Source organism: Montipora capricornis, chromosome 2 (assembly GCF_036669925.1).
Source record: "Montipora capricornis isolate CH-2021 chromosome 2, ASM3666992v2, whole genome shotgun sequence".
Lineage (NCBI taxonomy): Eukaryota > Metazoa > Cnidaria > Anthozoa > Scleractinia > Acroporidae > Montipora > Montipora capricornis.
This window is the reverse complement of record NC_090884.1, coordinates 60,637,389-60,649,292: the sequence shown is the minus strand read 5'-3', so window position 1 is coordinate 60,649,292 and position 11,904 is coordinate 60,637,389. Positions and strand designations below refer to the sequence as shown.

Sequence of the window (11,904 nt, the reverse complement as noted above, 5' to 3'; positions counted from 1 at the left end):
TGTTTCCATAGCTTCATCTTAACACTCGGGTGAGTTGGGAGAATTTTCGACAGTTATGCAAACCCGCGACTGTGTCTCGGGTTTAATTTGCTTAACTGTCTCGAATTCTACCAACTCCCCCTCGTGGTACGAGTTGACCAGATGACAGTTATATTCAGAACGCCTTCAAACATGCCTTTTATTTTTATACTTTAAGGTAATGAATAATACTTACTTGCCAATATGATGCTCGCTTGTCGCGTTTTCAGCGTGCGATAAAAAGTAGCTTCTTCCCGCTAAGTACTGCGTGTGCAGCTTGGTGAAGCTCACAGCGAACGCCAAGAAAATGAAAAAGAAATACAAAGCGAACTTTCCCACATCAATCATCATTTCTACGAAGGCGCCTAACAGTGGGCCAACGCTAGAACTGGCTTGCATGAATGACAGGTTGTTGAAAAAGGCCAGCAGTATCCCCACAGCAAGAAAACCCTCAGAGACTAACATAATTTCATGTGATTTATGATTTGTTAGATGCTCTAGTGAATTGACGCCGTCCCTAGACAGCACTGCTGAAGCTGACCACCAAATGATGTAATGACTGACAAAGAATACAATCGTTGCCAAAGCCATGGAGTTTGGAACATGGGAAAAGAAACGCTCTCTTCCAAGTTGGAGCAAGTCTTTAATGACGTCCACCAATAGTCCAATGATAAACGATAACACCAACCAGTCTGCAGAGAGGAATTGAGAACATTTTCACTTTGAAAATTGTATTAGGAACGCTGATTGTTACATAACAAGCTCTTTCTAAGTGAAAATGATAAACCCAGTCAATGACGCAACTTTAGCAGTTGCGAAAAAATTCCTGAAAATTTATAGGCTCGAATGGGGCTGAGTGCACTTACTCTACGACAATCTGAGCTATCAAGCCAGCTGGGGCCTACAGGTGCACGTTTTTCGAAAGTCCTCAAACTTTTCGGGCCTCTTTCGGGAGTCATAATTCCATCTATACCTTAAGAACGGACAGATTTTAAGTCAACAAACTTTACTATCATTTTACCTTTAGCTACCTAGAAAACGTGTTAAAAGACCAGCCTACGAAAACAAGCGGAAGGCAGTTTCGTAAATGGCTTTGCGGGCCCGAAAAGTTATCGGAGTGTTCGAGAAACGCAGTCCCGAAACTTTACGGGCTATTTTCGGAGTCACATTTCCCTCTGTATCTCAAGAACGGAGAGGATTTGAGTCTTCAAACTTCACAGTCAGTTCGCTTTCTGCTATCTTAAAAACATGTTAAAAGATCGGCTGTCCTGAACAAGTGGTTGGCAGGTTCAGTGAAGTGGGTTTTCGCGATTTTCGAGATACGGGCCCCAGGTCACGTTTTGTATCCCGTGATAGGTCAATGGATGATACTTCATACATTCTTTATCACAACAAGTTCTGACAGAAGACTCCCAATGCCTATTCGGCGTTCACCAAAAACTCGAAGCCATTTCTGAGGTTCTAGATTTCTCTGTAGCTCAGTTTAAGGTAGAATACGGCCCGCTAATTTAGCCAGTCACAGAGCGTACTATCTGAGAGAGGTATCATCATGATCTCTACCATCATATGAAAAACTGAATGCACTGTCTCAAAATTTTTAGTCTGCAAAGTCAGAATTTGCATCCATTCGAATCAGCTGCTCTCGAATTACTGTCTGCAGTTTAACTTTGTACAATATTTAACCAAATTGGAAGAAAATTCTCCGATCACAATGATGTATTCACGGGTTAACTGTCGAAGAACACACAAAGAGCCAAGAACCTTCGCAACACCGGTTGCGAAAAAGGAATTTTTTTTTGAGAAATCTGTGCGGCATACTGACACATAGCCATCAATTTTTATTATCATGACTAATGCCGCGGGAGATCCTTAGATGCCCCTTGGGATTTCGGCCTACAATGTTGGTAGGCCTCTTGGCCGAAACACTACTGAGGTAAACTGAAATAAAGATTAAAGGCGCAAAAAAAGCGACTCTCCTTTCTACTTACCATTAAAGGCGTAGTGGCTGTAAACACTTGTCCACGATGTTATAATCAGTAAGAAGAGAAATAATTGGTAAAGTCCACAATATATCAGAAATTTTACACAAGGAGCGTAGAACATCTTTGCAATTTTATGATTGGGAAAACAGCTTTCATAAACGAGCCAAATCGTGAACAAAACAGGAGACATAACGGACGCCAGTAGTATCAAGAGAAATCGATTCCAAATACTCCTCTCCAGGAAAGAGACACCTTTGTAAACTTCTGCGTGCAACAACAACTGACAGTAAGGGTGGCTAACAAACTGCAAGATAAATTTTGCTTGTAACTGGAAGTGCACTTTGCCAGTAAAGTAAAAAAGTTGTTATCACCTAATCACTAAATCGGGAAGGCTTCTGCCTAAGCTCTTAAGGTTACAATCCAAGAAAAATTGTTGAGACACTCTTTCTTCCTTCTTCATATCTAAACGGCAAATCATCTCCTCCTACACTCCCCCAACAAGGAGAAGAAGGAGGAGTATTGTTAGGCCTTCGTGTTATTCATTGACCAAAAAAGAACGAAACTTGAAATAGCCGTCCCAAAGACTTTTGCCGAGGATTGTGGCATTTAATGAATGCCCGCTTTCAAGTTATTGAATTCCTCGATACCTAAAAAGGTTAATTGAGCAATGTTCTTTTGGGTGGGTGGGGGAATTTGTGGTCGTTAAGACTGAGATAGAAGGAATCTGTGGAGACACTATTCAAAGTCAACAAGCAGCTGTCATTGTCAATACATAAGCTCGAGAAGGGTATTTCGGAATTCACGAACCACAGTAAAATAAGCAAACTAACCTTATCGCTTTTGGTTGCAATGGCAAACTCTAGCATATTAAATTGACCTTTCACGTTATGAGATGCTGCATCTTCTACGTTTGTTTCCATAATGCACTGTATCTCTTCCATGGAGCGGCATTCATTCAACAACGCCACAACAAATTCGTTACAATTACTACTCAGGTCTTCGTATTCTTTGCTGAACTCGTATTCTTGCTTTGCCATCTCACTTAGTGTTTGATTCATGGCGCATGCGCGACGGACAGGGTCGGTGCCAACGTTGACGTTTTGAAGAAAAGACGCTGCTATATACACAGGACTGGCCTGACCACGGTATACGTGCAAGCGGTGCAAAGCGGAAGCCAGCTTCCCAGTTACCATTCCGTTGGATTTGTTGCAATGAGGCTTACTCGGTTCGCTGATGGTGAATCCACTATTTAACAACAGCTTGACAATTTCGAAATTCTGTAACGACGCGGCCAGGATTAACGGGGTGACATGCTCTTCGTTAAGACTTTTTGACGAAGCTTGAGGTGTTTGGTTGTGATACCGAAGCAGTATTTCCACGATTTCTGAGTTACTTTCACGTACGGCGTGCAGCAAAGCCACCTCTAAATCGGCTCCGTTATTTAATAGATCCTTGATGACATCATTACGCACGGATTCCTCAGTTATGTCTCCTGCTAATTGTAATAACGTTTTGCCAGAACTGCTAACATAGTTAAGGTCTTTTGTAGAGGAAGACGAGTTTAAGATTGCCCTGAACTTTTCTAAATCTTGTTCCTTCATTGAATCGCGGAGTTCTTTGCTACGCTTCTTATTTAGAGGACTAACATCCTCATCCCCTATCGTCTCTAGCAGAATACTTGTTGCTTCCATTAGACTGGGTTACCTGTGGCATAAAAGGTTGGCACATGAAAATAGCAAATACTTGCGAGGGAAAAGTCCAAAGAAAGGCAACATACCTCAGCCCTTCTGATTGGATTTATGTCCACTTTTTCGTAACCCAAGACCCTAACCCTTTAACCCTTTCACCGCCAAAAATGCAAATTGACACTTATGGGTTTTACTCTGTCTAACGCCAGACGATTTTACTCGTCAATGGGGAAGCCATCGGCAGTGAAAGGGTTAAAACTGCCCTATTGGCAGCAGCCCTTTCCTCTCCAAATATGGCGTTTGAGTGGTTGTTAACTTTACTACTCTATGCCAACAAAACGTTAATTGAAAATAATATTTGTGCTATAGCGATATTTCTTGTTTACAAACATTGACGTCACATTTCTTTTGACATTCAATTTGCCAACCACGGAACAAATTAAAGAAGTCATTGTTTTAACGGCCAATTAGGTTCTGGTTGGCATATTAATAACAATGGGTAGCGTCACGAGAAACATTGCTGTTGGCAGTGGAACGGCGCTGAAGAAAATACAGAGAATGAAAAGTAACCTGTTGTATGCTGACGTTAAATTCAAATTTGTTAAATTTACGTGGTAAGGGAGTTTAATTAGCACTACTTTGACGCCTTTTGCATTTTCGTGTTATTGGTATCATGAAGCAATCGTTCTATGTCGTTCCGAATGTAAATCGGCCTCGACTGTCTACCAATTTCATTGGTATTAATAGGGACCTGAACTATTCAAAGATATTGGTTTTGCTCATTAAAACCCTTTCACTACCATAAATGCCAATTAATACTTACAGATTTTACTCTATCTAACGCCAGACGATTTTACTCGTCAATGGGGCAGTGAGCCCACGGCGATGAAAGGGTTAAATTAGCGGTTTGTAGAGTTTCGATGGGCCGGTGCCGTGGTCAGTAAGGGAGTAGGAAGCTTAAGAAACACGACGACGAAGGCAACAACAACATCACAAAACAATGATATCATTGGTTAAAAGATCATAGATAATTGCGCTGCACGTACAGCACGGATTTAGCGTGTATTATTGCAGTACTCTGCTTAACGACGACGTGAAATCACCAAATTTGAGGTCATGCACGGAAACGTGAGTGTGCAACAATGAGAGAATCTTTCATTCTCTATTTTCACTCTGCAACCACTCCGACCGATTCTTCGCCCTCATTTTAAAGCCCTTGCCAAACTATCGAACAAAGTTGGATTGAAGGCTCCAACTTTGCTCGATCCAACATTGTTCGACAGTTTGGCCGCCCATGTTGGAAGATGTTCGTCCAACATTTTTTGCTCGATCAAATGTTGGATAGAGTTTGCTTTTGATCAAACATTACAACCAACAATTCTGTTTGACACAGCAATGTTGTAGTGTTTTGCCGCTCTTCCAAAAAAGTTGTGTCCTGAATCGAGTCACGTTCGTATTGCTAGCCAATCACGAATCGCTATCTTATTTTCAAGCCAAGGCTTCTTGCATCATTTGCAACAGAGATGGCGGACAAGGAGCAAGGGGACGTCGTGGTTGTTGATGAACAGCCAGAAACCTTGATCAGCGAATAGGAAGCAAGGCCATGTCTGTGGGACACTTTTAGCCTACCTAATCATTATCGCTGTTTGGAGATGTCTGGTTCAATAGCGTTTAAAATTCCTGCAAATTGATCCGAGCTCATAATCATCATCCCCTAAGCGCGAATGTATCTTGCAAAGAATATTTCCTTTTCTACACGTTCTCTTAATTATTCTTTGGTTTTTCCTTGTTTGAATACGTCCTTTTCGTCCTAAAACAACTTCCGTAGCGTAACGCCTCGCCACATTTTCAAATTTTGCGCCAACTTAAACTTGAATTTGTCAAGCAATGTTGGATAGTGTTTTGCCACTACGTCAACATTTACATCCAACGATGTTGCATGTGGGATCCAACTTTGTTCGATAGTTTGACCAGGGCTTAAGACGTGAACGAGGTGGAATAATCGCGAAAGAGTTACGATAGAGCAAATTTTATTTTGATGTGACGTTTTCGTGGACGTCGCCTTAGTAGATCTTAAGCCCTGGCCAAACTATCGGACAAAGTTGGATTAAACACTCCAACTTCGCTCGATCCAACATTGTTCGACTGTTTGGCCCCCCATGTTGGAAGATGTTCGTTTCACATTTTTTGTTCGATCAAGTGTTGGATAGAGTTTGCTTTTGATCAAACATTACGCACAACAATAGGTGGTTTGCAACCAATCTCTAGAGGCAAAGATAACAATGCTGCAATGTACAATTGCTGGTCGACGAACAAAAGGAGCCAATGAGAGATTTCTTATTTACGTACACCAAGAGGCAGCGATGACGTAACCCGAAAACCACCTATTCTGCTCGACGTAAATGTGTTGCAGTGTTTTGCTCTTCTTCCAACAAAGTTGTGCCCTGCTAGCCAATCCCGAATCGCTATCTTATTTTCAAGCCCAAGCCTAATTTAGCATCATTTTGAATTTCAACAAAGATTGCGAATGAGGACCAAAAGGCCGTCGTGATTGTTACTCTGTTCGCAGATGTCTTGTTCAATCGCGTTCATAATTAAAATCTCTGCAAATTGATCCGGACTCATTCTCATCATCTCCCTAATTAAACGCGGGTGTATCTTGTAGTGATAATTGTACAACGACAGAAACATACCCTTCTCCACCCGTTCTGGTAAAAGTTTTCTGTTTTTTCCTTGTTTCAATTCGTCATTTCCGTACTCCGACATCTCCAGTACAATAAACGCTACGAGCTCTTTTCGTTCAATCTGTGCTTGCGCCATATTTTCAAATTTAGCTCCAACTTAAACTTGAATGTTTCGTCAGAGCAATGTTGGGATATTGTATTGCCAACATCTCAACATTTACATTGAACAATGTTGCATGAGGGATCCAACTTTGTTCGATAGTTTGGCCAGGGCTTTCAAGTCCCTAATTTTAAAAGATAACTTTGCACCATAACCTTTCGCGATGATTCCACCTGCTTTCAAATTGTGCATTGTTAGCGAGATATGCTAAAACTATAGTGGTAAGAGCAGTTTCCAAATAAAAATAGAGAATGAAATATTAGTATATTAGTCAAAACGTAACATTTGGTGGTTTCACGTTGTTCTTATGCAGAGTACCGCAAAGAATGTGCTACAATGCGAGTCGCACGCTTAGCACGATCATTTTCCTCTTTTACCAATAATTAGACTTTAGCATCAAGCTTAGTAAGGGCCCGGACGCACTGGGCAAATTTTTGTTTATTTTGCGAAAAAATCTGTCACCAGTTCGCTGAGACAAGTGCGCCCGGTGATTTTTAGATCTACCAAATTTTGTCAAGGCTTACCAAACTTTAAAGACGCCGTCGTCCTGCCTCAGAGCAGGGCAAATTTTTGTCAGGCGTGAAAACTATACACATTTTACGATTTTCACGGCATGATCTAAAATAAAGTTTTTAAGTGCGGCCACGATTACCAAATTGAAAATTTGGCGGGGACAAATTTGTTGAGATGTTTGGTTGAGCGAAACAAATTTTGTCAGCCTAGTGCGTACGGGCCCTAATACGGGAAGTAGGCATTTTCGTGTTTGTCGTATACATGAAATTTTCTTCTCGTTTTTCTTCTACATAACAAGTGGTTTGTGGGAAAAAGAACTCCTGTTCCTGTACGTCAAACAAGGAAGAATTAAGGGGTAGTTTCTAAAGAAACTGTGGTGCTGCGTGGGTGGGGAAGTAGTATACGAAACTTTGGTTTTATCAACGGAGTTGATAATGTAAATTGGCCACCGTACAGAGATTCTAAAAGCTAGGAAGAAGGAAGAATTAAACCTGTTTAATGGTTATGTCGGTTATATGTCGTGCGTTTTGCGTTCTGGTCACATTTCGTTGCCGTCCTCGTCCTGACAACAGGGAGCTTACGCAAGGACGACGACGCCGCCGAGGAGAACGTCGTCTAAAAATATCATTTCCCGTTATTGTAATAATGTCGTTGTAACCCCAAGTCGTTCGGAATGGAAAGTGTGTGTCAAAAGTACAGGAATAAAATTGGCATGAACGTTTTGGTTGTGAGGGAAAAATGAAAAATGAAAATGTTCCGTCAGGTTCTCCCGTCCTCTACACAACCTGAAATTTAGTCAATTCACGTCGTTGTCAAGAGGAGGACGGCAAAGAAATGTACCATAATGCAAAATGCACGTGCAGGGCGTTCAGAGCTTTTGCTTTTTGTCATTAAACCCATTGTTTTGTGGCCTTCTCGTAGCCGTTGCGGTCGCCCTAGCATAACTTCCCTACTGAGCTGACTAATATAGCCTGGCATGCATTGTCGCCTACCCAATGAAACAGATACGAGTTGTTGTGCACTACAGAACGCGAAGTTTCAACCACAGTGTGGAACAATCAGAAGGGTTTCCTTTAAGAGTATTTATTAAAATCAACTCGGCCAACTATTGCTCACATGCGGTGAAAACTGCAAAGGAAATTACAATTCGGGCAATCAAAAAATAGAGCCAAAGACCACGAGCAAGCGAAAGAAAAAGAAGCAACAAAATATATCAACAAGTGCAACTTACGTCTGATCCTGTATTAAAGCAACGCTTTGATCAAAACTCCTAAAAAACACAACTCCGCAAATCTCTAACTGTAAATGACTGTATATCCTAGATTGAAAAATTGTGGCTAATTTATACTGGAGAGAACGTGATCTTAAGATACGAAATTCTAAAACAGAAGGGTTACAAGCAGGAAAAGCTACGTAAATGCGAGGAATGTATTACGGGAAAAGGCATGCAAACTAGATAATAAAAGGAAGCTATTAAAATGAGGCTAATGAGGTGGTAAACCTCTAAATTATATCTAAACAATCAGTTACTTAAAGTTCCTTTCTTGAATGTTCATTACAAAAGTCATGTCTTTTTTAATGGCGCTTTACCATTTATCCTATCATGTGAGCAAGGTGGTTTTATTATCGGCTTGGGGTGAGGTGGATCATTTTATAAAAGAATACAAACTGCTTTAACCACCACTACCATTGCATTTAAAAAAAAACCGACCCATGCACTAGCACAGGAAGCCCAAGCGTAGTGTGAGCAATTAACATGGCCTTAAAAGGATTGATATAAGATTCTTGCAATATGTTCAAGAAGGTAATACGCAAAGATTTTGAATTAAGAGGTCTTACATTATGGCTATGTTAATTACTGTATTCCGGAGTGATTATGTTCCTTGATGATGGACTATCCCTCAGCACTTGTAAGTTTGTAGTTGGACTCAGTAGACAACCAAACATCTCTAAGAACATGTTAAGAATGTTTTCAGGCTCAAATCGCCCAAAAGAAAAAGAACTTTCCGCCTTAGTCCCAAAATTAGACGTTCGAGCTACTGTGGAGTCTGTTCTCGTTTATCCGGCTACGTTCTGGACACTGACAACATCACTAGGAAAGAAACTTCATGGAGCATACGCTCGTATGCTAGGTGCTGCATTTAACGTTTCATGCAAAGACCGCCTCAACTCTACGGCAAAATACGACCAATAATCTCGAGAATAAAGTAACAAAGAAGAAGCCGTTGTCGCTTTTCCGAATTTTAAAATTTCCCGTGTCAGACTTAAATCAATACTCTCGTGGCTGTCGGAAATTGAATAAAATTATTTGCTTTTCCGTATACTAACATACAGGGCAAGTGTGTTTTTCTTGGTGTGACCAAGCCACTTAAGAAATGTCATATATTAAAGTCCGCCTGGTTTGGAGATGCCTACAGCTCCAAACGTGACGGGCGTTCCACAGTAACCGGTTTCGCGTATCGAGCATGTAACAGGCAACTAGCCATTCACGTGGCGTGCAATTTCAGACAATAAATCACAACAAATTAAAGTAATAAATGAAATTTTGTCTTACCTTGATTTATTCGTCCTTGCTATGACTGCTATGTCATGCACAGCAACAAAATATTTCTACCGTCCCGCAAATCTTAAAATGAAGACTATCGCTACGTTTACAATAGAGCAAAAGTTTCCGAATTCGTGACAAATCTGGAACGTTTAAGTACCGGATTCGTTTTGGTGTTTACATGAAAACATGAATCCGGTATGAAAAGTTCCCAGATTCGTCAAGAATCCGGAACGTTATGGATCCGGAATCCAAAGTGGAAACTTTGTATTCGGGTACTTTGAATCCGAAACATCTCATTCGTGTAAACAGGTTATCCCACGAGTCCGGATTGTCTTAGCCCGCCCGCGATCCTTCGGAATTGCGTTTGCACAAGATGGCTGCCGAGTTACCAGGATATACAGCGTTCTTATACTTTTTCCCGAGATCTTTGATTTTGCTAGCAATGGACCTCTTTAGCTTGTACGTTTTGTTTTCCCATTTCAGACCACGTGATGTTACTCTATGAAACAGTTTCTTTCAAATGTCGTCTTATGCACCTGCATATGTATGCATAACTTATGAAAAAGCAAAAGGGAAAATTCCCTTGGGAACATCACGTGGTCTGAAATGGGAAAACAAAACGTACAAGCTAAAGAGGTCCATTCTCTCGCGATTAAAGAGACTGGTGCTGTGTGGGAATTCTCCATACTGACACATAAATTCACTTCGTAAGTCCTCATTTTTCTCTTCATATTTTCGGCAGTTAACTTGAATTAGTGTCAAAATATGCCAAACCACCGTTCCAATTTCTTTGTCGCTACTTTTTTTTCTCGGCCTTGACGTTGCTGTCGGAATTTTGCTGGCAACGGATGTCATTCGTCGGAATTTCATTTTATGTGCTGTCGCTACTTTTTGGGCCATGTCGCTTGTCGGAATTTACCCTTGCAAGGCCTCAGGAGAGTGCATGACCGCGCGGGGATACAAATTTTATCTTCGAGTACTGATGGATTGCTCACTCGTGAGAGATATCATAGCACGAGACGATAAAATTCATATCCCATCTAAATCTAATTAAAATTAGATGATAATGACAACAACGGTCACACGACTTGGCGCGTGAACAACACTATTATTATCGCCTAACATTTCCGTAACCATGACGATACGTGAAAGATAAACATAGTATCTTAATTTTTTGCAAACTATGAAGATATCTAGTTTTAGGAACAAGAAAAATCCCGATATTTATATAATAACTCTTATTTAGAAAAGAGCTCGTTAAGGAAAAAGTTATCAGCGGTTAGGGCGACCCGTCGGAAATACACGAACGACGGATTCATGACGGAAAATGGCCGAGATTGGAAGAAAATCGCTTTCCTTACCATTTCATTCCAAAAAAAGGATTATATATATTTTTGTCTCTTTCAAGGGAGAAGCTGCTGTCCTTTAAATGTCAAGAGCACTTATTCTTACGCAGCATTCCGCATTGATAAAGTCGAACCAAGCTACTCAAAGTGTTCTCCCGTACATTTTGGCCCCAAAAATGGTCGCTTTGCGAGTGATAACCGAAAATTCCATGAAAGCAGTTCCTTTCCCAATTCGCTTAAAGTTAAGAAAGTCGGCAAATTTCAATAGAATTCTCATTAAATTTAAGCGAACAAACCAGGTAGCTTAAGAGAGTTTGCAATTACTTTCGGCCAAAGAGGAGTCGGTTGCGGTTATTTTTATTGTATTGGCACGTGCTCTCTCTCATCTTTACATGTAAATATCCGTGAAAACACGTATTATTTTTAAGTCGCTTAACGAAGTCTGCGAGCAAACCACTTTCAGAAATGTTAAGCACTGACAACGGCTGTCGTGAAAACACGGCCAATGATTCGAGCGTTAGCCAGAGCTAACGCACGAAACGTCAGCTACTAAATTCCTTCAGTACGGTGATCAATTTACCATATCAGGCTTTTTTCATTGTAATCGGTGTCTATTCAACTTTCATTAGGATTAAGATATTAAAGTAAGGTATTTGCCACTTCCGTTGCAAGCGATTCCTCTTTGGATTTAAATATTTAAAAAAATAAACAAAAGGCTTAAGATCTTTTCCCTTGTCAATTTTGTGGCATTTTTGGTGTCAAAAATTCAAGACGAAGACAGAAATTTGGCTGCCTCTGGCTCCTCGTGCTTGTCAATTTTGTGACATTCATTTGTTTTGGCTTAATACCATTGTGCAAACGGTTATCAATACCTTTTACAGACGCAATAGCAGTTAAGACTGAAAGGGTGGACGCGGTTCGCTCCTTTCGCTCCGTAAACTCTAACAGCAAGACTCGTTAAATTT

At 40.7% G+C, this 11,904-nt stretch overlaps 1 protein-coding gene across 1 annotated transcript in view; it reads right to left on the bottom strand.

Annotated features, from left to right (window-relative positions):
• Positions 1 to 8,328, bottom strand: part of LOC138037596 (transient receptor potential-gamma protein-like) — a 14,229-nt gene extending 5,901 nt beyond the window's left edge. The window contains exons 1-4 of the mRNA XM_068883500.1: positions 8,277 to 8,328; positions 2,831 to 3,704; positions 2,007 to 2,304; positions 215 to 710 (exon numbers count right to left, since the gene is read on the bottom strand). Of these exons, the coding sequence (XP_068739601.1) occupies positions 215 to 710; positions 2,007 to 2,304; positions 2,831 to 3,691 (1,655 nt within the window). The 5' untranslated portion in view covers positions 3,692 to 3,704; positions 8,277 to 8,328. The remainder of the gene's footprint in view (positions 1 to 214; positions 711 to 2,006; positions 2,305 to 2,830; positions 3,705 to 8,276) is intronic.
• Positions 8,329 to 11,904: the final 3,576 nt, after the last annotated feature.